The sequence below is a fragment of the Mobula birostris genome, chromosome 10 (genome assembly GCF_030028105.1).
Source record: "Mobula birostris isolate sMobBir1 chromosome 10, sMobBir1.hap1, whole genome shotgun sequence".
Lineage (NCBI taxonomy): Eukaryota > Metazoa > Chordata > Chondrichthyes > Myliobatiformes > Myliobatidae > Mobula > Mobula birostris.
The window spans coordinates 65,299,182-65,325,998 of record NC_092379.1 but is presented as its reverse complement, the minus strand read 5'-3'; the positions used below and the strand labels follow the sequence as shown (position 1 = coordinate 65,325,998).

The 26,817-nt window shown below is 41.4% G+C and overlaps 1 protein-coding gene across 1 annotated transcript in view; it reads left to right on the top strand.

Moving 5' to 3' along the window:
* Positions 1–21,013, top strand: part of LOC140203692 (sodium- and chloride-dependent neutral and basic amino acid transporter B(0+)-like) — an 85,596-nt gene extending 64,583 nt beyond the window's left edge. Inside the window, exons 10-14 of the mRNA XM_072269738.1 lie at positions 3,374–3,492; positions 13,242–13,341; positions 14,156–14,265; positions 14,356–14,526; positions 20,885–21,013. Of these exons, the coding sequence (XP_072125839.1) occupies positions 3,374–3,492; positions 13,242–13,341; positions 14,156–14,265; positions 14,356–14,526; positions 20,885–21,013 (629 nt within the window). The remainder of the gene's footprint in view (positions 1–3,373; positions 3,493–13,241; positions 13,342–14,155; positions 14,266–14,355; positions 14,527–20,884) is intronic.
* Positions 21,014–26,817: the final 5,804 nt, after the last annotated feature.

Below are 26,817 nucleotides of genomic sequence, written 5' to 3'. Positions count from 1 at the left end.
CACTTTCCAACATGTCATGGAGAAGACTGTTGGGGACATGAACTTGCTTGAGGTACTTGTGTGCTTGGATGATCTCATAGTATTTGGCTCCACACTGGAGGAGAATGAGATGAGGCTGCTGAAGGTTTTAGACCACCTGAAGGCTGAAAGGTTAAAACTGTCACTGGACAATTGCCAGTTCTGTAAGACGTCAGTCAACTACATCGGGCATATAGGAATAGCTATGGATCCATCCAAAATAGAGGAGGTGACCACATGGCCAAGACAAAGAATGTGAGTGCCCTACATTCATTCCGTAGAGTCTGTGGGTACTACTGGAGATTTGTGAAGGACCATATCAGAATGCGCCATCCTTTGAATCAGCTTCTGTGTGGATACCCTCCCTTGGGGAAGAAAGGGAAGAGAACAAAAAGAGAAGAAGGCAAAGTTTAACTTCGCCCTTCGGAGCCTTTCGGGAAAAGATAGAATGCAAAATGTGAAGAGGCCTTTCAATTGCTGACTAAAGCACCTTTGCAATCCCCCAGATGCCATATGTACAGCATACAGATGCCAGCTCTGAGAGCTTAGGTATTGCCCTATATCCAGACCAAGCTAATGGGTTGAGACCTGTTGCTTTTGTCAACTGGAGTCTGTCACCATCCAAACAAAACTATCCTACTCACAATTTGGAGTTTCTGGTGTTGAAATGGGCTGTAGTGAATACATTAAGTAACTATCTATATGGTGCCAAGATCGAGGTGAGGACTGACAACAACCCACTAACTTATATCCCGACCTCAGTGAAGATGGATGCCACAGGTCATTGCTGGTTGACAGCATTATCTGCTTATGGTTTCAGCCTGAAATATCAGCCAAAGAGTTGTAAGATTGATGCAGATGTCTCGTCCCAGTGTTTACTTGAGGTGCCAAAAAAGGACAGAGAGTGGGAGGGCATTCCTGATGTTAAGGCAATTGGAGGTCCTGAAATCATGAAATTCATTTGAATACTGTTACTACAAATGGTTTGTAATAATGGTTTAATAAATTCCAAAGTCATTTTATTTTAGTAGCTTTCTGTAAAAGCGGTGTGTCATGCTGGAAAGAGTGTTTTGGCTTTAGCTAAAGATAAAGAGCCATGTTGTCCAAATTAGGAATGTTGTGTCAGCTAATCAAGAGTAGGATGGCATGGAATATTCTGGAGAGCTGGGCAGGAAGTGTTTTCTGAAAGGAAGTAGTCTGGTTTGGGGTCTTTTGGTGGGAGGTGAGGAGAGAAAGCACCAGGGAAGATGCCTGGAGGATCCCATCTGAAAGGGAGACCCTAATGCAAGGAGGGATTCACAAGGCAGAGGATTCCAAGAAGAGAAGTTCTACCTGTGATGGGTGAAGAGAATCCTGTGCTGTCAGTAAAGCTACTGCCAGCTACCACAGAAATGAGCTCCAATGTTTATGTGCACATTTAGTTTAACTGAATGGGCCATTTTATCTTTCTTTGAATAATAATAATAATACCAAGTACTTTATTGATCCTAAGTGAGAAATTCTTCTGTTATGCAGCAACATTTAAAAACTCACTCAACAGTGTGCAGTCTTAATAGTCAAGTACAGAATAATAATATACTCAATAATAATTTACCAATGTGCAATAATAATGTACAAAATAATAAAACAGAGATTATTGTACTGTGATCTGTGTCCTCCTATCGCACAGAGATGAACTGTTGTATACACTTATTGCAGTTGATAGGAAAGAATTTCTGTAACAATCCTTGTGACAGTGGTGCTGAATGAGTCTATTCGAAAGGGTGTTCCACTGCTTATTTAGAAGGTCATGGAGAGGATGTGCCAGATTTTCCATAATAGATAACAGTTTGTTTAGTGGCCTCTTCTCCACCACTAACTCAAGAGACCAGGTTGTAGCTGAGGATAGATCCAGCCTTTTTGATGAGTTTATTTAGTCTTTTTGTATCACCAGCACTGATGCTGCTCCCCAAAATAAAGCAGCAAAGGAGACTGCAGTCGCTGCAATAGACTGATAAAAGATCTCCAGCATCCTGCTGCACACATTGAAGGATTCAGCTTCTTTTTCATTTCCTGTTAACTGTTTGATAAAGCTGAAAATTGGTAAATATATTTTCTTTATAATTTTATCTGGGTGTGCACTCTGTCACTTCTGGGCTATTTACATAACATCCACTCAAATTAAGATTTCTTTAATGGGAGCATCCCAAAATTCCTATTTGGTTGAACCCCAGATTATACTGACCCCAGATGTGCATTGTTTATGAAAGACAGCCTTTTCACCACTCAGTCACATGACTGTTAGCAGAGTTATCTAGCTAGCGAAATTGGTGTGCAAACCCTAGTGACAGTGTTACATGTAATTATGGTCATCGCATCAGATCAGCCTCTTAAAGTGAACCCCAACTCAATCTCGGTGGTTCCACCAATTATATTACCCTACAGTAGCAATATTCTCTCACATTTTTAAGAAACTCACAAAGTTAAGTTTAGGCAGTATTTGGGACAGGCTCATTTTGCCTCTCTCATTCTGAAGCTATATTTTGGCTGTGTTTCCAGTCTGAAGGCAAAGGAAGGCTGGAATGTAACTTACAGTACAGGAAATCCATGCTGTAGAGAATACTGAATGGCCGGAAGCATTTCATTAATTCTAGAATCGGTCATAAATTTAGTCTGATAGATTCCTTTTGTTCAGTGACTCAAGAAGTTTAAAATGTCACAAATGTTGTCCATTCTGTACCAGTCCACTCCAAGGCCAGTAAAGCATCTTCACACCTTCAACGTCTTCTGTGCAGGAACAACATCCAGCCAGCCTTTTAATGGCTCCAATCCACCAAACTGAAGGCTGGCTTTGTCTCCCACCTACTGTAGACAGGTTACTCATTGTAACATGCTCCACTGCTGAAATCTTCCACTGGATGCAGAGACAACTGTATCCCCTGCCCTTATTCCTCTCTCCACCTCCTGTTAAATCCCTCAAGGAGAGAAGATCTTGCTATGTCACTGACCCCGGTGTCTGGGACAGAACAGACTCTTGGTTTTTTGATCTCCCCTTTGCTAAAGCACAGCAGCATTAACCTGTCAGGGAGCTTATTGCCAATAGTTACTCAGGGAAAAGAGTGAGAAAAGAAGCATCAAAGTGATCATCCTGCTTCAGTAGAGACATGTCATGCTTCTACCATGAGTTCACGCTTCAATTATTAGCTTGCAAAATGTTGCAAGTCTCTGCAATGTTTTAAAAAAGAATTTGGATGGAAGGAACTACCCGCATCTCTTCTGCTCTGCAGGGAGTTAGATCACCCAGTGCTGTATTTCTCTGAAGAATTCTATATGTAATTAATTAAATACTCATCTCGTTTAACATTTATTTTATTAGAAGCAGTAATAACAACTCTCCTGGACCAGTTCCCTCGGCTTCTGCGACCAAGGCGTCTACTTCTCACAGCTGCTGTTTGCCTGTCATTTTATTTCCTCAGCCTGACTTGCGTAACACAGGTAGGGCGCACTTTAATTGTTTTAGTGTTTTCATGTGCTATAGCTAAACGTATTAAGTCATATAGGGCGACACAGTATCGTAGTGATTAGCGTAATGCATTACAATGCCACCTGTAAGATCAGGGTTGGGTTCCCATCACTGTCCGTAAGGAGTTAGTGCATTAACCCTGTGACCACATAGGTCTCCTCACACATTAGAAAAAAAGTTTAAGCATTAATAAGGGTTAGTAAGTTGTGGACACGTTATGTTGCACCAGACACTTGCAGGCTGCAACCAACACAGATTCGGACTGTTAGTCATTGATGCAAAACAATGTATTTCACTGTTTGGGCGCCACGGTAGTGTAACCGGTACTGTGACATTATTGCAGCTCGGGGCATCCGAGTTTAGAGTTCAATTCCAGTGCCATGTGTACGTCCACCCCGTGGAATGTATATGTTTTCACTGGGAAGGTTAATAGGTCATTGCAAATTGTTCCGTGATTAAGTTAGGGTTAAAGCGAGGTTGTCAGGGTTTGTTTGGGCAGCTTGGCACAAAGTGCCAGAGGGGCCTACTCCACTTAATAAGTAAATAAGTCATGAATTTCAAATGATTAAAAAAATAAAGAACGGGCAGTTGTTTTATCCTAGTTCACATTTTTCTCTAAATCACATACCATTCTGATCTGGAAATACATTATATCAGAATGCCAAAGCTGGAAGTCCAGTGCAGTGCATTGAAAGCATTTCCAGTGTAGTGAAGCAATTCCAGTGAGGTGAAGTGGAAGTATTTCCAGTGCAGTGTGGTGAAGCATTTCCAGTGCTGTGCAGTGCAGTGTGACATTTCCAGAGCAGTGCAGTGCAGTGAAACATTTCCAGTGTGGCACAATGAAGTGTTTCCAGTTCAGTGCAGTGAGGTGAAAATATCTCCAGCATTTGGACTGCAGAAGGTGTCTGAACATCACCTTTCTAACATCTGTGGAAGATGGCTATTTGAACTTCAGCAAGGCTTGTCTGGAAGTTTAGGTCCTATAAATCCAGGGGGGGCCAGTTACTGGATTGAAAATTGGCTTGGGAATAGGAAGAAGAAGATGTTGGTTGAAGATTGTTTCTCATAATAGAGGCCGCTAACCTGTGGTGCACTGCATGGGTCTGTGTTGGGACCCTTATTATTCATTATTTAGATGAATGATCTGGACGCAAATGCACAAGGATTGATCAATAGATTTGCAAATTACACAAAACACTGGACAACAGCAATTTTGCTTTCTGAATATTTTTGGGTGTATCTTATGGATTTTGGGCTGCTGATCATGAAAACCACCATGAAATTTCCCTTTCACACACCATTTTTAAAATATCACCTATATTTGTTATTTTAATTCATAATTCAAGTTAATTAAAATATTACAGACAATGTAAACTGAAAAGTTTTCTGCCTTGTCCAGACATGCCTGGGAATGCTCAGGCAGGGGGGATGCTACACAGCAGGACAGGTTTTAGCAGAGCTATAAAAGCACTACACACACACCATTCTATGCGTGGTGTTTACATGTATATCGGATTGCTATCATGTAGACGCACATGTTCTACGCGCATAGCATATTGTGTGTACTCATTATAATAAAGTAATTGTATTTTCAGGAGTATTTGGGATGGCAAAATGGCGCATCAATGATGCAACGGATGCGATACTTTCTGTTATATTTGTGGGGAGTATTTGCTTAAAACTCAAAGATAGAGCGTGACTGCTCTAATTTAGAAAGCCTATGAGCTCCACTTGGGGTGTAAAATTGGCGACCAGGACAAAGCCTGGGCTCCTCACATTTGTTGCACAATATGCTCTGTCGATCTTGGAGCTTGGCTCAGAGGTACTCGGAAGTCAATGCCGTTCACTGTCCCAATAATATGGCTAGAGTAGAAGAATCATGTGACAGACTGTTACATCAATCTGACCAGTGCCTGCTTTCTCTTCTGAAGTCAATAAATCCATTGCATACCCCAATCTCCCTTCAGCCACAAGACATGTGCCACATGACGATAATGTTGGATCTCTCTTTATTTTCTGATCGTTATCATTCTTCCGGGATTCAGCAATGATGAGCAGTCTTAATTCCAAGATTTCGATTTACTTTAGAGTACAAACAAACATACAAATACTAAGCAAACTAAATAAAGAGCTGAGAAATGATGTGAAAACAGGATAAAAGATGGTGTCCCTGAAAAATCCATCAATTTTATAGATAAGATAAAAAAATTACTTAGATAGGATTGAATTATTAACAGCCTATATAATTAAAATTATTACATCATATGGGTAATATTTTCATACATAGCCTATGAAAAATGGGTTATGTGATAAACCATTAGCTTAGTTGCTATATCACTTTCTGCCCGTGTGTAAAAAAATGAGTTTGTTTAAAAGGTATTATTTGAAAAGAACAATGTTTTCTAACAGTCCCCCCTTTTGATTCTATAAGGGACGCTGGCAGAAATACATCTGAAAATTCAGAGTAACCACTTTTAAGCAAACACAAAATTTGTAGATTATGATAATAATGTCTAATAAAAATGTCCAATAATTATATTCATACTTGAAGTCTTCTCATGGTACTTTCCTTAACTTAGAGTCACTTTAGTTCACTTGCATACTGCTGGAGTGTATCCACTTACTTTTAGCTTCATCCTGAATTGATAACTAACAGTACTTGGTAAGGACCTTCTCACGAGCTCCCAGGGCTTCCTTATGCAGTTTCTTGACCAGGATCCACTTGCCAGGAATCAAGGTACGTCCTCTTTTTGATGGACTACTCTATACAGACTGGAACCTATTGAGAAGCAAACTGAGCAGCTTGTGTTAGTTTTGTACAATAATGAACTGAACTATCAGACAGAACTTGTATGTCAGCCTCTCTGAGAACCTGGTAATGATATCAGTCACCCTGTCATCATTTCAAATGGACTCAGTTTTGTTTTCTTGTTTGGGGTTACCAAATGGAGAGCTGCAGGCCATGGTACACCTTCCTCATGATACTTAGTCAGTCATTGTTTGATAATGCCTTTCATTCTTTCAACTTGTCCTGATGACTCTGGATGATACAGGCAATGAAAAGACCATACAATGTTCATCAACCAACTTAATTCTTGCCAAACATTTACAGTGAAATGCGTCCCTTGGTTAAAGTGAATATGACATGACAATCTCCATCTGGGACTAGTCTTTCGTCAGTGTTTTGCCTGTGTGTGGCAGTGGCCTTTCTTATGGGACAGCTTCCGCCCATCTTCAAAATTTGTCTACTATTTCAAACACATCTGAATATTGTTGGCACTTCAGTAAAGTAATGTAGATGTAAAACTGGACCAGGTGGGGCAGGAGTACTTAGTTGAGGTAGCTTCTCCATCAATCCAATGATTCTTTTTTGGCACATCATACATCTCACAAATGTTTGTCAAACTTGCATCCTGAACTTTGGATTCCACCAACGTTGGGAGAATCTGTTGACCACCTTTTTGCACTCTATTGTGTACTAAGTAGTGTATCTGCTGTGCCAGGTAAGGAAGCAGCTCAACCGGTGCTACCAGTCTCTGGTAGTCATGTGAATAGCCATGAGGGATTTCAATATGCAGGTAGGTTAGGAAAATCAGAAAAGAGAATTCTAGAAGGAAGAATTTCTAGATGGCTTTTTAGGGCAGCTCATGCTTGAGGCCTTTGTAAGATGATGCTGGAGAGCGAGTAATGGGGGAAAAGGAAATGTAGGACCAACTGAATAAGTGTTTTGCATCCGTCTTATTATGGAAGACACTAGCAGTTTAGTAGAAGTTCCTGGTGTAAGGGGTCATGAAGTGTATGAAGTTAGAGAGAAGGTTCTTGGGAAACTGAAAGGTCTGGAGATAAGTCACCTGGACCAGGTGGTGCACACGCTAGGGTTCTGAAAGAGGTGGCTGTAGAGAATTTGGAGGCATGAGAAATGATCTTTCAAGAATCACTAGATTCTGCAATGGTTCCAGAAGACTGGAAAATTGCATATGTCACTCCACTCTTCAAGAAGGGAGAGAAGCAGAAGAAAGGAAACTACTGTATTGGCAGTTAGTGTGACTTCCGTGGTTGAGAAGATGTTGATTCAATTATTAAGACTAAAGGATATAGGAACATCAAGTCTGCTCTGCCAATTCATCATGGCTGATCCAATTTTCCTCTCACACCATCTCCTGCCTTCTCCCCGTATCCCTTCATGCCCTGACCAATCAAGAATCTATCGATCTCTGCCTTAAATATTCATAAATACTTGGCCCCACAGCTGCCTGTGGCAAAGAATTCCACAGATTCACCACCTTTGCCTGAAGAAATTCCCCCTCATTATGTTCTAAACGAATGTCCTTCTATTCTGAGGCTGTGTCCTCTGGTCTTAGATTTTCTAATCATAGGAAACATCTTCCGTGCATTCATTCTATCAAGGCCTTTCACCATTCAAAAGGGTTCAATGAGGTCACCCCTCATTCTTCTAAAATCCAGCAAATACAAGCCCGGAGCCATCAAACGTTCTTCACACGACAAGTCATTCAATCCTGGAATCATTTTTTGTGAGCCTCCTTTGAACCTTCTCCAGTTTCAGCATAAGAGGATGCAGGGTGACTTGGATAGGTTGGGTGAGTGGGCAAATTCATGGCAGATGCAATTTAATGTGGATAAATGTGAAGTTATCCACTTTGGTGGCAAAAATAGGAAAACAGATTATTATCTGAATGGTGGCCGATTAGGAAAAGGGGAGGTGCAACGAGACCTGGGTGTCATTATACACCAGTCATTGAAAGTGGGCATGCAGGTACAGCAGGCGGTGAAAAAGGCGAATGGTATGCTGGCATTTATAGCGAGAGGATTCGAGTACAGGAGCAGGGAGGTACTACTGCAGTTGTACAAGGCCTTGGTGAGACCGCACCTGGAGTATTGTGTGCAGTTTTGGTCCCCTAATCTGAGGAAAGACATCCTTGCCATAGAGGGAGTACAAAGAAGGTTCACCAGATTGATTCCTGGGATGGCAGGACTTTCATATGAAGAAAGACTGGATGAACTGGGCTTGTACTCGTTGGAATTTAGAAGATTGAGGGGGGATCTCATTGAAACGTATAAAATCCTAAAGGGATTGAACAGGCTAGATGCAAGAAGATTGTTCCCGATGTTGGGGAAGTCCAGAACGAGGGGTCACAGTTTGAGGATAAAGGGGAAGCCTTTTAGGACCGAGATTAGGAAAAACTTCTTCACACAGAGAGTGGTGAATCTGTGGAATTCTCTGCCACAGGAAACAGTTGAGGCCAGTTCATTGGCTATATTTAAGAGGGAGTTAGATATGGCCCTTGTGGCTACAGGGATCAGGGGGTATGGAGGGAAGGCTGGGGCAGGGTTCTGAGTTGGATGATCAGCCATGATCATAATAAATGGCGGTGCAGGCTCGAAGGGCCAAATGGCCTACTCCTGCACCTATTTTCTATGTTTCTATATCATTTCTAAGATAAGGGGCCAAAAACTGCTCACAAAATTCAAAGTGAGGCCTCACCAGTGCTTTATAAAGTCTCAACATCACATTCTTGTTTTTATATACTAGTCCTCGTGAAAGGAATGCTAACATTGCGTTTGCCTTCCTTACCACAGACTCAACCTGCAAGTTAACCTTTAAGGAATCCTGCAAAAGGACTCACAAATCCTTCTGCACCTCAGTTTTTTTGTGTTTTCTCTTCATTTTGAAAAAGTCAACCCTTTCATTTCTTCTACCAAAGTGCATGACCATACACTTCCCGACACTCTATTCCTTCTGGCATTTCTTTGCGCCTTCTCCTAATCTGTCTAATTCCTTGCTTAGCTTCTCTACTTCCGCAAAACTACCCGCCACTCCACCTATCTTCATACTGTCTGCAAACCTTGCAACAAAGCCACCAATTCCGTTATCAAAATCCCGACTTGTCAGGGAAGACTTTCCCTTGAGGAAACCATGCTGACTATGGCCTATTTTTGTCATATGCCTCCAACTACCCTGAGGCCTCATCTTTAATACTCGACTCCAATTTCTTCCCAACTACTGAGGTCAGACAAACTGGCCTGTAGTTTCCTTTCTTCTGCCTCTCTCCCTTCTTGAAGAGTGGAGTGACATTTGCAATTTTTCAGTCTTCAGGAACCATTCTAGCATTTAGTGCTTCTGATAATCCATTAAGTATAAGGTCTCAGGGTACTTGGAGGCACATGATAAAATATGCTGTAGTCAGTATGGTGTCCTCAAGGGAAAATTTTGTCCGACGAATGTGTTGGAATTCTTTAAAGTAGTAACAAGCAGGATAGACAAAGCAGAATCAGCTGATGCTGTGTACTTGGATTTTCTGAAGACATTTGACATGTTGCCTCACATGAGACTGATAACAAGCTACGAGCCCAGGATATTACAGGAGAGATTCTAGCATGGATAAAGTTGTGGCTGATTGGCAGGAGGCAAAGAGTGGGAATAAAGGGAGTCGTAGCTCCATACTCGATCATCATTTAATACCCCTCCATTTTCCATCCAGTATCACCTTTCTTCATTTGAGCATTGAACTTGCACTTCTTGAATACTTTGCAAGTTCATCTTGACAGTGCTTAACTTGATTACAGTTATTGGGTTTTCCTCCATTTCTTCCATTTTCTTTATTCCTTCTTTCCCTGCCCTTTTAACAGTTTTGTCTGCAAATGCATTTCTTTGGCTTTCCATTGTGGTAAGTTTAGAGTGACCTTTACATTTTAATACTACAACTTCTGATGGTAGTTGCATGACTTCATAAGTTCTTGTACTAGCTCGCCATTTTTGATTGGCATTCCCATGGCTGTAAGAAATTATTTTTATTTGAATAAATTTCCAAAGTTATGAATGACTCCAAATGCATTTCGAGAATCTGTGTAGATATTGTAGTTTTCCTTCTGCAAGCTTACAGGCTTCATTTAAAGTTTTCATCTCTATCTGTAGTGCAGAGAGAGGCAGCAGGAGCGATATTTCCTGAGCCTATCACTTTATTTTCTGCGACAACAGCCCAACCAGCCATTCAAATTCAAAATTGGTTGAGAAGCCATCAGTGTACAGAACCAGATCAGGGTTCAACAAAGGCAATTTTGTACAATAATTTGCCTCGTCTTTGCTTGTTACTGTCCTTGCACAGGCATGATTAACATTAGTCTTCCATGTCCACTGACAACAGTATATATATGCTATCAAATGTTCACTCTACCACTGCAGATGAAGGCTACAGGACTGGGCCTAAACACTTTTGCAACTTTGACCACATCTCCATTTCACCTTCAGTTGTAGCCTGAAATTGTGCCATCCAATCAACGTTATCCTTCCCTTGTGAGTGGAGTTTGAGCTTGCTGTCAAGCATGTTGTTGACCTTGTGGTGAAATTGATTTCTTATGCCAACAATATCTAGCTCAATGTCCTCTTCTACCACATAATTTGCATATCCAATTCTGCTTGTTCTGTTAGCTAGCAGGTGGAGACTGTTGACCCAAACTTATTTGGATGTCAATATCCCATTCTACTTGTTTGGCATCTTGCACTAGTTCACTGGAGGAAACAGTACTTTCACTCCAATTTGCTTTTGTTAGCTTCACAATTTTGGCAACATCTGATTTCAAACCATCCATGAAAGTCAACTTGAGAGGCCCATATATGGCGTCTTTGATATTATCTTCGTTTATTCCTGGGACTCCCAAGAAGATGAGCCAAACTCTCTTATAGAGGTCTTCATATTTAGAAACATCTTCTGAAGGTTTATGTTTGCAATCAACCACTTTCTTCCAATCAATCTGCTTTGGGGCTTGGCCTCCCAACCATGCCTTCATTGCTCTCAATCAGCTGGTAAATCCTATTTCTCTTCTCCTACACTATCTTCATCTCACTGTGTTAATTCATTTATTTGCTGAGTTGTTAGCATGGTAGCTAACATTTGAATGCCATTACATAGATGCAATTTGTATATATTCTTAATTTGTTGAAGTTCAGCCCAAGTCCTTAAGCTTCCTATTTTAGGATATGGGAACGTCTCTGGACCATTTATGAATTTTTTCCAGATATGGTGGTTGATGACAAACCTCCTGTTTCCTTTCATACTCTCTGCCATCAGTCTTGCATGCTTTCACTCAGTTTGTAGTGAGGCAAGTCTTGCCATGACTGCCAGACCTATTACCTCATTACTGTCTTCACCACTGAAGTTCCTTGGAGTTCCCAAGGTGCCGCTGTTTCTGGAGACTAATCAGTGTTGGCTGCCTTTCAACATGCTTGACATCACCATTAACACCACTCACCAAAGGTCTTCCCGATGCCACGCAGTTTCACCTCATTTCACTTTGCAACTCTGAACAGAGCTCTTGACTACGGATAAACTTTGTTGTTAATGCAGGGATCTGTTTTTCTGCTGTTTTATTATCTTTTAGCACGTTATGCATTTTTTCTATATCAGCAGGTTCGCATTTCAAAGTATTGATCTGGACTTGCAGCTCAACACCGTCGCGCCTTTGCATCTCCGTTGCGGTTTGCTAGCGTCCAAGCTGTCTTTTTAGTTCCCAACCACATCTTTCTGACCTTCTGACATATCGCTTCAACATCACTTATAAGCTAGTCCTCACTAAGCTTAGTATCAATAACGCATTTCTTCCATATTTCTTTACCAACCGTATCAAGTGTATATGCACACTTACGTAAGTGATTAAGATTTCAGCTAACTTTTCTCTCTCAGCTTTACCCTACCTCCTTCCCTTCCTTCACTCTCTCCATATGCCCAACATACACAAATGCGCCCCCCTCGCCCGAGTGGTTCTCCTCCCTATCTCCCTCCCTTTGCTCCATATTCCACTACCCTCTCCTACCAGGTTCCAACATCTTCTGCCTCTTGTTGCTTCCACCTATCACCTCCCAGTTTTGACAATGTTCCCACTCCACTCCTCCCTCAACTGTCTGTCACCTCTACCTCACTCAGATCCATGTATCACGACCAGTTTATGCTCTTCCCCCCTCTTCCACCCTTTAATAGTGCTAATGCCCTTCTTGCATTCCAATCCAGATGATGGGCCTCTTGAGGGATGGCAGCTGCCCATTCCTCTCCATTGGTACTGCCTGACTGGCTGAGTTCCTCAAGAACCTTTGTGTGCTGCTCCAGATTTCCAGCATCGGTGCTCTTGTGTCTCCATACTTGCAATTCCATTTTTTCAGAACCTGCATCATAGTATAATAACTAGACATTGTATACAGTTGTTCAATAACAATTTCAGTAGTCCTGGAAAGTTGCCAGGATGAACGGTCTGAGTTATAGGGAGAGGTTGGTCAGGCTAAGTCTTTATTCCCTGTAACATAGGATAATGAGGGGCTACCTTATGGAAATGTCTAAAAATTATGAGAGGCATAGATAAGGTGGAAAGTGATAGATAAATTTAAAAGGAACATAAAGAATGGCACTCAAGTAAGAAGATACAAAACTGTCAGGTTTTGAAAACAATGAGATAGTTTTACTGTAGTTATGGCAGACTAGAATCTAGCTACACAATAGAGTCATAAAATCATTCAATGTGCAAAACAGACCCTTTGGCCCATTGAATATACACCAACAATCAGCCATTATTTTACACTGATCCTATTTTATAGTTTATTTTATAATTTAAGGCAGTCCAGTTCATGTTTATCTGTTCAATGTTGGATAAAATTTGTGGGTCATTATCTCAGGTATAATGCAGCAACCTCTCAAAATATTTCATTTTGTTTCAGGCTGGAATTTACTGGATGAATTTAATTGATCATTTTTGTTCTGGATGGGGAGTTCTTATCACTGGCAATCTGGAACTTATCAGTTTAAGCTGGATATACGGTAAGAAGCATCTACCCTTTCCATTCCTCAGGGCAATGTACAGTTTTCACCCATGAGATCTCCTTCATTTGAAGATTAAGGGAATTTCATGAGTGAAGAATGGAGAGTGCCCTGTGGCATCAAGAAGTTTGGCTGTACACTGATATTCGGGATTTCATCAGCGTAAACAGGATAAGTACAATCTACCATTTTGATTCCACAGAGCAATCTAAGTTCTTCACCCATGAAATCCCCTTCATCTTGTTTGGTTACTGAGTTCAGTGGTTGTTACTGAGTTCAGCTTTCTCCACCACTCGCTGCAGAACCTGACCCAGATATGAACAATGGCTTACAACTTGATTTACTTTCTCCCAGCTAGAGACTGACAGAAAAACAAGGTTACTTCTGCTTGTCTTTCCAAGACATTTCTGGGGTCAATTCTTCAGCTCAGAATGATTGAAACACTTCCACAGTCTACCTGGCTTATTATGAAAACTGTACATCTCAAAATGATCTGATATGTAAGCCTGTCCTAATGGAGTTCCTGGTCTTTAGGAACCTTAAAGCAATTCTCATAAAGGGTCTTTGAGCTGAATATGAATTCTATTTTGCCATTCACAAGTACAGTTTGACCTGCTGAGTCTTTCCAGTATTACTTTTTATGCTTCAGATTTACAATATCTGCAGCTCTTAATCTTTTAGCAAATTCCTTCCTGTAAGTCGCATAGGAGTCCGAAAGTGATTTGCTCAAATTGTCAATGCTATGCAGTTTAAGATGAACCTGATAACAGACAAAATAAGTGACTGAGTGTATGGGCTTTTCTGTTGTCCACAGGGGTAAACAGATTCATCAAAGACATTGAGATGATGATTGGGGAGAAGCATGGGCTTTTCTGGCTGTGGTGGAGAATGTGCTGGTCTTTAGTCTCACCATGCATGATGATGGTAAGGAACTGTTGCATCTTATATGACTGAAACAGAGAATAATCAGGATATGGTTGCCCTGTCTCCCATTTCTAATCTGTTTTTGTCCAGGCAATTGTAATCTGGTCTCTGGCAACATTTGCCCCACCAAAGTATGGTGCAGTTGAGTATCCTGTCTGGGCAATGATACTCGGCTGGTGTATGATAGTCTTCTGTATTATGTGGATCCCCATCATTGCCATTAAGAGAATTGCCCAAACAGAGGGCACCTCTTTGTGGAAGGTAAGAAAACACCTTGATGACTTTGATAGAGCAAGGGGCAGGACTCATGATTCTCTCTGTACTTGTTCATCAGGCATTTTCTCATATACATATACTGTACGTACATGGAGGTTGGAATGACCTACCAGTGGGAAGTTGCAGCGAATGGGTCCCTGCCATTGAGTCTGCTCCTGTAGTTCATAAGGGAAGTGCGGAGAAGAGGACTGTAGTACTGATAGCAGATCCCATTGTTAGAGGAGAAGACAGCAGATTCTCTGGATGGGAAAAAGAAACTAGGATGGTGTTTTGCCTCCCAGGTACCAGAGTCTGGGATTTCACAGACTGGGGAGAGTGAACAGCCAGAAGTCGTGGTAGATATTGGTATCAAGAACATAGTAGGAGGTCCTGATAAGAAAAAAGTAGAAAGTTAGGCAGAAAGCTGAAAAACACAACCTCTAGGGTAGTAATCTCCAGACTGCTTCCTGTACCACACACAAGTGAGGGTGAAAATAGGATGATTTGGCAGATGAATGTGTAACACCTGTGGCTTACCTCATGTGACTGGTCACCACACCCTTTATGAGAAGATCAAATGACATAGTACTACATTAGGTGCTAGGGGCTATCAGAGCTCTAGGTATTGGAAGGAGGCAGTGAATGGAAAACACACACTTCTGGAGGTAAGTTTTGTTTTTAAAAAACAATATATATAAAATATTTACATGAATTAGAACAATTCAAGATTCCAACATGCTGTTTAAGTTCCAAATCTCAGATATCAAACAAAAACCAAATCCCTGTTTAGTTAGAATCAGTGATATTCATGAGAATAACCTTAGTTACTCCAATTTCTCTAACTAATTAGATCTAGTGTTATTCCCTATTGAAAGGTTTACAGACTAACCTTTCCTTTTACTTATCTGTAGTTAGAAAATTAATTGAATTCCTATTCTTAAATATTATGGTTAATTTCAATTTCTGTCCCTATATCTACAAATTCAAATTTAACCTCAGCTTAACTCCTTTCACGACAATTCTCCAACATCACAACCTTTAAACAAAGTAAATCTTGTTCAATAACTTATCAAAGTCTTTACAAAAATAATCAGTTCCTTCAGAAAATCAAATTCAGATCCTTTGAATGAAAATAAACTGATACATCCAATCGTATTAAAATCCTCTACATCGTGAAACATTTTGTTCCTGTGCTGGTTGTTCGATCTTGGGTGGCTCGCCATTTTTTTTCTTGGTTTGTTGGATGAAATAGTTGGTCATCCACGAAAAGTCGATTCACACACTTATACAAGAAAAACCTGACCTACACACAGCAGGATTACAATCAGTAAGCTTTTATACACATTCTATTTTCTATTTCAAAATAACTCAATATCACATTGTCATGTCCAATCATTTCTCCAGCTACAACACTACTGAACATGTTTCACACGAAAGTCATACACTCGGAATGGTAAAAGTTTCAACTCGTCAAATCCCTTGTTACGATTTAACAGAACGAATTCCTGTTTACACAGTAGAGATCTTGGACTCTCGTCTCTGCCGATATTGTCCTGTTTAGCTGCTGCTTGTTAAAGCTGTAGCTTCAATAGATCTTTTATCACTATCATCTCTCCTCCAGGGGTTTAATCCTGATTATTTCCAGTAAGTAGGGTAGAGATACTAACTACTAATTCCACTTTCAACAGTTTATATCTCCAATTTCTAATAATTTACTGCATTTCCCTCGCTTTCCTGTGCCTACATCAGCCACGCTTCGGCTTTGCATTGCTTTATCTTCCAAGTTCTCTTTTTCATCTCGTTTCCATCCCTCCACAGGTGACGCTTTCTAACATTACATCTTTGGGTTTAATGAACCTGGGTTACAAGTGTGTGCTGAGGAATTGGTGCAGGTGGCAGGGTTTCAGGTTTCTGGTTTATTGTGATCTCTTCTGGGGGAGGTATGACCTGTAAGAAAAGGAAAGGCTACGTTTGAACCTGAGGAAGGCCAACTTCCTTGCTGGCGGGTTTGCTAGAGCTGTTGCAAGAGTTTAAGATAATTCAGTTGGGGGATAGGAACCAGAGTGATAGGGGTGAGGATGGGTATACAAGGAGATGCAGTGTGTAGTGAGACTGTGAAGAAGGATAGGCAGATGATTGGGCAAAATTGTAGCCAGTAGGATGAGTTGAAGTGTAACATGAGGGACAAAAATCGAAGTGGGTGATGAATACAGGATAGAAGGTGTTATATTTGAAAGCACACAGTATATGGAATAAGGTAGATGATCTTGTAGCACAGTTAGAGATTGGCAGGTATGACATTATGGACATCACTGAATCATGGCCGAAAGAAGGAGGTCATAATTGGGAGCTTAATATCCAAGGAAACACATTGTACCAAAGGGCAGGCAAGTAGGCAGAGGGGGTGGGGTGGCACTGTTGGTAAAAAAAAATGAATTGAAATCCTTAGGATGAGGTGACGTTGGATCAGAAGATGTTGAATCCATGTGGGTAGAGTTAAGAAACTGCAAGGGTTAAAAGACTCTGAAGAGAATTATATACAGGCTTCTGAATATTAGCCAGGATGTAGGATACAGATTACAACAGGAGACAGAAAAAGCATGCAAAAGGGCAATATTATGATAGTAATGGGGGATTTTAATAAGTAGGTACTATAGATTGAGAAAATCAGGTTGATGCTAGATCCCAAGATAGGAAATTTGTAGAATGCCTATGAGATGGCTTTTTAGAGCAGATTGTAGTTGAACCCACTAGGAGAAAGGCAATTCTGGACTGGGTGTTGTGCAATGAACCAGATTTGATTAGGGAGCTTAAGGTAAAGGAACCCCTAGGAGGGTGATCATAGTATAATAGGATTCACCCTGCAGTTTGAGAGGGAAAAACTAATGACAGATGTATCAGTATTACAGTGGAGTAAATGGAATTACAGACAGAGGCATGAGAGAGGAGCTGGCCAAAACTGATTGGAAGGAAAACTAACTGTGATGATAGCAGAACAGCAATGGCTAGATTTTCCAAGATCAATTCGGAAGGCCAGGGGTATGTACATTCCAAAGATGAAGAAGTATTTTAAAGGGAAGATGAGGCGACTGTGGTGGACAAGAGAAGTCAACCATAGAAGAAAAAGGAAGGGCACATAATATAGCAAAAATCAGAGGGAAGTTAGATAATTGGGAAGCTTTTAAAAGCCAACAGAAAGAAACTTAATAAGTCATAAGGACAGAAAAGATGAAATATGAAGGTAAGCTAGCCAATAATATAAAAGAGGAAGTTTTATATACCAGAAGTTTGTTTTCATATATATAGAATAAATGAGAGGCAAGAGTGGATATCAAACTGCTAGAAAATGATACTGGAGAGATAGTAATGGGGCACAAACTGAATAAGTATTTTGCATTTGTCACTGCAGAAGACTCTAGCAGTATGCTAGAAATTCGGGAGTGTCAGAGGGCAGACGAGTGTATTTGGTATTAGTAAGAAGAAGGTGCTTGGGAAGCTGAAAGGGCTAAAGGTAGATAAGGTACCTGAACCATATGGACTACACTCTAGGGTTTTGAGAGAGGTAGCCAAAGAGATTGTGGGGCATTATTAAGGACAATGCTTCGAGATACTTAGAGGCACATGATAAATTAGGTCAAAGTCAGCATGGTTTCATTAAAGGGAAATCTTGACTGACAAATATTTTGGAATTCTTCAAGGAAAAAACAGGCAGGATGGAGAAAGGAGAGTCAGTGGATGTTATTTGCTTCAATTTTCAGATGGCCTTTGACAAAGTGGTACACTTGGGGCTCCTTAATAAGATAAGAGCCTATGGTATGCAGGAAAGATACTAGCATGGTTAGAAGATCATCTGACTGGCAGGAGGAAAGAATGGGAATAAAGGGGCCACTTCTGGTTGTCTGCCAGTGACTAATGGAGTTCCACAGGGGTCGGTGTTGTGACTGCTTCTTTTCAATTTATATGTCAATGATTTGAATAATGAAACCGATGGCTTTGTTGTCAAGTTTGCAAATGATACAAGGGTAGTTGGAGGGGAAAATAGTGTTGAAGAAGCAACAAGTCCACAGAACATTTTATGCAGATTAGGAGAAATGGCAAAGAAGTGGCAGATGGAATATAGTGTAGGGAAGTGTATGGTCATGCACATTGGTAGAAGAAACAAAGGCATAATTTTCTAAATGGGGAGAAAATTCAAAAATCAGAAGTGCAAAGGGACTTGAGAGTCCTTGTGCAGGATTTCCTGAAGGTTGACTTGCAGGTTGAGTCAATGTAGGGAAGGTAAATGCAATGTTGGCATTCATCGATAAGAGCAAGGATGTGATGCTGAGGCTTTATAAGGCATTGGTCAGACTGCACTTGAAATATTGTGAACAGTTTTGAGCCCCTTATCTAATGCCCCTTCTGGAGTTGTAGAGGGTCCAGAGGAAGTTGACGAGAATGATTCCAGAAATGAAAGAGCTAACATATGAGGAGCATTTGATGGCTCTGGGCTTGTACTCACTGGAGTTTAGAAGGATGACAGGGGGATCTCATTGAAACTTATTGAATATTGAAAGGGCTAGACAGAGTGGATATGGAGAGGGTGTTTCCTATAGTCCAGGAATAGGAATATGAGTCCAAGTCCAGAGGGTACAGCCTCAGAATAGAAGGATGTCCATTTAGAACAGTGATGAGGAATTTCTTTAGCCAGGTGGTAGTGAATCCTTGGAATTAATTGTCACAGATGGCTGTGGAGTCCAAGTCATCGGGTATATTTAAAGCAGAGGTTGGTAGTTTCTTGATTAATCAGGTGTCAAATGTTACAGGGAGAAGACAGGACAATGTGATTGAAGGGGTTAATAAGTAAGTCATGATGGAATGGTGAAACTCAGTGGGCTGAATGACCTAATTCTGCTCTTGTGTCTTAATGTCCTATGATCTTAAAGTGCCTCACATATGTTCATGTGGGTGCACGTATATAATTAAACACCAACACAAGGATACAGACTTGCACATACTTGAGTAACATGGACGTGTGCACTTGCAAACACATCAGTAGGCTGGCATGAACTCGCATCTGTTCACATGAGGTTAAACCCTGTTCACAAACCGATCAATACTCCCACGCACAATAACTGCATTGTGGCGCAGCTGGAAGTCCCTGCTGCCTTCCAGCTCCAGGAGCCCAGGTTCATTCCCAACATCCAACATTGTCTGCATGGAGTTTGCACCTTCTTTCTGTGACTGCGTGGGATCACTCTGGGTCTTCCGGTTTCCTCCCAGGCCGATTGATTGCCAGTGTAAATTTCCCCTGGGGTGCTGATGAGTGATGGGATTTATAGAATTTGACAGGATCACTCAGGTCAGTGTAAATGGCTATTTGATGTTCAATGTGCAGGTTTCAGGATCGCTTTCTGTGTCAAGTGATTGTATCATACACAAATGTACACAGACATAAATTTGCATACATGCATGTTCACATGAGCATGGACACACACACACACACACACACACACACAATGAGACCATTCTATAATATCCTTCAGGATTCTACTCTAATCCTATTATAAATAATGAAGAAAACTTGAAGAATAGCTCAGCAACCCTTGCATCAATGTTGTTGACCAATATAGAGTACAGGATTTAAATGGGAAACAACCTCCTCTGTGAAGATCCTTTGAAGTGCTGGTATTCAACTACACACTTTGGATAATTTTCCTGGAGGGCTCTAGCTCTCCTACTAAATAAATTCTTTGACATCTATTTTCTAAAGTTATACCATGACTCTCCAGTAACTTCCTAACTCTCTGTAATTCACTAACTTTATAACACCTTGGAAAACTTACTTTGCTTTTGTTGACAAACCGCATTTAATTCCCCAAGTGAGATTTCACCCCTTCTTAAACATTCACACCACCCACTCCCAAACCTTTCTTGTCAGAACAAACAGAGCTATCTGTGAGAAAACAGAAAAATGCTGCAGTCAGCAGGTTAGACAGTATTGCTGGAAAGAGAAACAGAGTTAACATTTCAAGTCAAAGATCTTTCCTTCGAAATTGTTTTTTAAAAAGTAAGTTTAAATCTTTAAGAGGGTAGTGAAAGGGACGTTTCAGATAGAGGGTATATCTGTGATAGGGATAGACAAATGATGCTGTGGGATGGTTTACCTAGCCACATATCTAAGGAGGATAGTCAGGCAGCCAAACAATGATTATACTTCCTTGTGTTATATGTTGCTAAATGCAGGGCTTTGGGCTGAGTTTGGCAGTCACACTGTACGAATGGCAATCTAATTAGGCCTACAGCTGTTTTTCTTTCAGTTGAAAGTTAAAGATTAAATTAAAAAGTGAACAAAAATGATATCATCTTTAAATCTCTTGCACAGAAAATTTCTGCCGCTTGCACATCAGCTCCTGACTGGGGTCCGTACTTGGAACAACACAGAGGGGAAAGATACCGAAACGAGCCTGGTTCTGCAAACGTCCCAAACAGCCTGCAGCTCCTGGAGTTATAGAGACAAACAGACACCTGCCACTACACCTCCTACCTCACCATCACTTCATCAGTGATTCTGTCAGAGTTGACTACTTTATGTGGTGCTTCCAGTGGGCCTCCTCCACATCAATAAGATCCGGCTTAGACTGGGGAACTGCTTCATTGAGCACTTTTGCTCCATCTGCCACAAAAGTCGATTTCCCAGTGGCCAACTATTTGAATTCCATTTCCCATTCCCATTCTTACATGTCGGTTCATAGTCTCCTCTACTGTCATAATGAGACCACTTACCCATTCTCTTTTCCTTACCACAGGGGTCCCCAAATTCTTTTGCACTGCGGACTGGTTTAATATTGACAATATTCTTGCGGACCGGCCAACTGGGGAGGTGGGTAGGGTTGCCAACGGACAAGAGTAGCAGTCAAATACGTCGTGTTTACCCTGAGAAAGACTACAATGACCATGAAGCCTTGCGCGGGCACCAGTGTGGATGCGTGACTTGTGCATGCATGTACGTGCCAATTTTTTTTCTACAAATCGTTTTTGGCTATTCTGTTCGCGGGGGGGTGGTGGGTGTTAATCACGACCGGAATATAGGTGATAAGTGGCTAATACACTCAATTTCGTCTCTGAAAGGGATTATCTAATAAATTTAATATTAAAAACACAACGCATATTTTCCTCGCATGAATATAGGGTGATAAGTCAATTATCAGGGGAGGACAGGGGAGCTTGAAGTAAATGTGGAATGAGCAGTAGAAGTGGTAGAGGCAGGTTCGATATTATCATTTAAAGAAAAATTGGATAGGTATATGGACAGGAAAGGAATGGAGGGTTGTGGGCTGAGTGCAGATCGGTGGGACTCGGTGAGAGTAGCGTTCAGCACGGACCAGAAGGGCAGAGATGGCCTGTTTCCGTGCTGTAATTGTTATATGGTTATATAAGTCAATAGCATCATAACATTTTAAGTAACGTTTCGATATTAAACACACAGCACATATTTTCCCCATATGAACATATAAAATCATTGCAACACACCAATATCACTGAATCAGTGGGAGCCCTGGGCTTGTTTCCCTGCAACAACACCGTCCTATCGAGGGGTGATGGGAGACAGCGATACTCAAAGGGGGTTCCTTATGACCAGTCTGTTCCACAATTTACTTTTCGTTGCATTCATTGCAGAGATATGTTGGAAATGGAAGCAACATTTTCAGTGCTTTTGTGGCTATCTCAGGATATTTAGCCTTTACTTTGATCCAGAATGCCGGCAGAGATGTTATGTCAAACGTACTTCTCAGCCCGCTGTCGTTTGCAAGCTTGAGGAGTTGATCTCCTTCCCGCGCTGACATGGATGATGTATGGGTCACGACCTCGCATGCGTAATGACCTCGTGTGCGTTCAAGCTCAACAGTGTGTGACAGGGAATGAGGAAAGGTGCAGCTGACTCATATCGCCAAATCATATTGTTTCCTCGCGGCACGGTAGCACATGCTCTGCGGCCCGGTGGTTGGGGACCGCTGCCTTAACAGACCATCTCTTCCCTCTGGTACCCCTCCTCTTTATCTGATGGCCCACTGTCCTATCTTGTGATTCCTTCTTCTTCAGCCCTTTGCCTCTTGCAGCTATTACGTCCAGCTTCTTACTTCTTTAACCATCACCCCCACTTACACAACTTCCCCCTCACCTGGTCTCACCTGTCACCTTTACTCCTTCCCCTACCTTCTTATTCTGGCTTTTTCCCCCTTCCTTTCCAGTCCTGATGAAAGATCTCAGCCCAAAACACTTTACCTTTATTTCTGTCCATAAAATGTTGCCTTCACCTGCTGAGTTCCTCCAGCTTTTGTGTTTGTTGCTCTGGATTTCCAGCATCTACAGAATCTCTTCTGGTTATAGAAACATAGAAACATAGAAAATAGGTGCAGGAGTAGGCCATTCGGCCCTTCGAGCCTGCACCGCCATTTATTATGATCATGGCTGATCATCCAACTCAGAACCCTGCACCAGCCTTCCCATCATACCCCCTGATCCCCGTAGCCACAGAGAATTCCACAGATTCACCATTCTCTGTGTGAAGAAATTTTTCCTAATCTCGGTCCTAAAAGGCTTCCCCTTTATCCTCAAACTGTGACCCCTCGTTCTGGACTTCCCCAACATCGGGAACAATCTTCCTGCATCTAGCCTGTCCAATCCCTTTAGGATTTTATATGTTTCAATCAGATCCCCCCTCAATCTTCTAAATTCCAACGAGTACAAGCCCAGTTCATCCAGTCTTTCTTCATAAGAAAGTCCTGCCATCCCAGGAATCAATCTGGTGAACCTTCTTTGTACTCCCTCAATGGCAAGGATGTCTTTCCTCAGATTAGGGGACCAAAACTGCACACAATACTCCAGGTGTGGTCTCACCAAGGCCTTGTACAACTGCAGTAGTACCTCCCTGCTCCTGTACTCGAATCCTCTCACTATAAATGCCAGCATACCATTCGCCTTTTTCACCGCCTGCTGTACCTGCATGCCCACTTTCAATGACTGGTGTATAATGACACCCAGGTCTCGTTGTACCTCCCCTTTTCCTAATCGGCCACCATTCAGATAATAATCTGTTTTCCTATTTTTGCCACCAAAGTGGATAACTTCACATTTATCCACATTAAATTGCATCTGCCATGAATTTGCCCACTCACCCAACCTATCCAAGTCACTCTGCATCCTCTTAGCATCCTCCTCACAGCTAACACTGCCACCCAGCTTCGTGTCATCCGCAAACTTGGAGATGCTGCATTTAATTCCCTCATCCAAGTCATTAATATATATTGTAAACAACTGGGGTCCCAGCACTGAGCCTTGCGGTACCCCACTAGTCACCGCCTGCCATTCTGAAAAGGTCCCGTTTATTCCCACTCTTTGCTTCCTGTCTGCTAACCAATTCTCTATCCACATCATTATAGAGCCAAACAGCACGGGAACACGCCCTCAGCCCCACATGTCTGTGCTAATAATGTTGCCCTGTGTCCTAGTTGTCCTTCCGTTTTAAATTTTCAGAGTAAATTTCCAATAAATTTCTAAACTGTTCCCTGGAACACTGCAATTTACTGCTACAGTGATGTCAGTGGGAGTTGTCCTGAACAAGCAACACCTGTGTTACATTTCATACTTCTTCATATTATTGTAGGAGGCTAGTTGTCCCACCAATCTATGCCGGCTGTCAGAAAACTCCTATCCCCCACTAATTCTTCTGAACTTACTCTTTCACCCATACCCATTAACGCCCACCTGATGCTCTGACTACCCCTAGAAACTAGGAATTATTTACAGGGACCATTAAGCTGATGGCCAGTGAAAAGAAGCTGCAGCACCTAGTCACAGGGAGAATGGGTCAACTCCACAGCTATCATCAGGATCGAACCTAGGTCCCTGCATTACCAGCAGCACTACCACCACACTTTGTGTGGTTCTTTTTGCTGCAAGCCTTAGTGATTTCTGCTGGATCTTCTGCTTTATCTTTTTCCAATAAACCTCTTTATTGTTGTCTGAATTAATTTTTGTTCATACTTGTTAATTACTTGTACGTTCTTGCCTCTTGGTCATCTAATATTTGCGTAAAATTTTGTAGTAAACTTCATAAGCGAAAAGCGTAAGATTTCTTTTCAGTTCTCTGTGGCTTTGTCTGAATGTTGCTCAAGAAAATAGTTAAGAATCAGGGCACTAGCAAACGAAAGACTATAATGCTGGACAATTTTACCCTTAAATGGACCCCTGTGTCAATTTGAGTGATCAGCATTTCAGCAAGAATATTCCAGTCAGGATGAAGGGGCCATACCATGAAAGAGTTTGCGGGGGTCAGATATGTACACCTTGGGATAGGACAAGTTAACTGGACATCTGACAGTGTTTAAGCTTTTGAAGGAAATAAAATAAAAAGGAGGCTGTTTCAAACCTGTGGAAGTGTTGACAAACTATTGGACGCAGATTTTGGCCAATAAGCAATAGGAACAAATGTAACAAGAAGAAAGACGCATCACAGGTTATTATTATCTTACTGAAGGGCTGGTTGGTGCAGATTCAACAATACTTTACCAAATGCATTGCTGATGAATGATATATTTAAGGCCTCGGGGAAAGGGGAAGAGCTGACACTTATAGGACCACACCTATGTGTGTAATAAACCTCCTTCACTGATGCAACATTCTTTGATTCCTTTATACAGTTCAATGTGCCTTGTTTACTTAGAGCCAATTTTTAGAAAGGCTGGAAAAGCATACATTTCAAAACGGACTGCTGATTTGGCAACCTGGAGCAAAAAAAGCTGTTGGAGGAATTTAACACATTTTTCACACATCACCTCCAGCTCACCTTGAAGAGAGGCTGTCTCTCATCATACCTTGTTCTGCTTAGTCTATCCTCCCCCTCCACCTTCCCCAGACTCCACGTGTACAGTCACTGACCAGTATGGTTGCTTTGGCAGATGCTTTCATTTGGCACCAGTATGTTTTGATGTACATGTGATTAATAGATCTGAATTGGAATCATAGAAGCTTGCAGGCAACATTATTTGTTTCCTGTCAATGATAAATGTTTCTAAAGCATTCAAAACGAACAAAAGCTATTCAGTGATCAATTGCAAATGTAAGGGGTTTCTTCTTTTATGTTACTGTATATGTTAATCAAAATGGCTTCTTTATTATGTTATAATTAAAATGGCTTATTTGTTAAGTGCTGAGGACGTTCTCTCGCTGCGGCTTGTTTGGGTTATATTATTGATAAGAGAGCAAATGAACCAATGGGTGTCCATGTTATTCTTTTTTGGGGTGATATTCTGTCTCATATGGCTGGGAAACGGTGTTTCTGGTGGGTTTTTGGAGGAGATACCGGGAGTAAGACGGACGTGCTGGGAGCGCTCTGGTCAATAACCCTGGGTGGTCCCGAGCTGCGAGTCAAGGGGGTCGAGTGTATCACAGGGTGAAAGAGAGAAGACCCCAGGCATTTGAGCTCCAACTGTGCGCATGAAGAAATTGAACTTTGATAAGTCTTGCGCCTTTTTCTTTTTCTTTTATATTGTATCTCTATTAATGTCATAGTCCCAGTAAGATTTATAAAGTGTAATCTGTAAAGTGTACACTGTGTGCGGTCTGATGTTTGATGTTTGAGGTCGAACCGGGTGGCATTGCACAGCAACCGACGCAACTGGGAGACACGGTTGGGCGGCGGACGGGATTTCCCCCGGATAAATACGAGCCGATATAGCTGAGCATTACACAAATATAAATACTTAGTGCAATTTTCCGATTGGCATGAAATGATCACAGATCAGCTTTTGTTCCTGCTGAGATGTAAACTGATCACTCAGCACAAAATTGAGTTGTTGACCAGTTGAGTGGAGCATTGTCTGTCTTTTTGCTATATATTGCATGTGGTTCCCTTGAAATCTCAAATCAATGATCAAACCTGCACTCCTTCGTATGATTGAAAATAAGTTTAAAATTCATGGAGAGGTTTTTCAAGCTTTTTGTTTGACCTGCATTGTAAAATGATTATTCACATTGACAATTCTACTTGAAGATTAGTTTGAGCAGCTTTCCAGAGTCTGTGGCTCATTAAAGCCAACTTGGAGATGCACAATACCTGTACCTCGACCATGAGTGTGCCAAGATTTACATAGCGAACATGAAAAAAAATAAGCTATAATCCATAAATGACTAACAGCACAAAAATCTTGGACTTGACCTTCAGTGGACCAAGAAACACTGCTTTTTAGAACTTTGAGCAAATCACACTGAATGCTGGAGGAAGTCAGCAAATCAGGCAGCACATATGGATAGGAA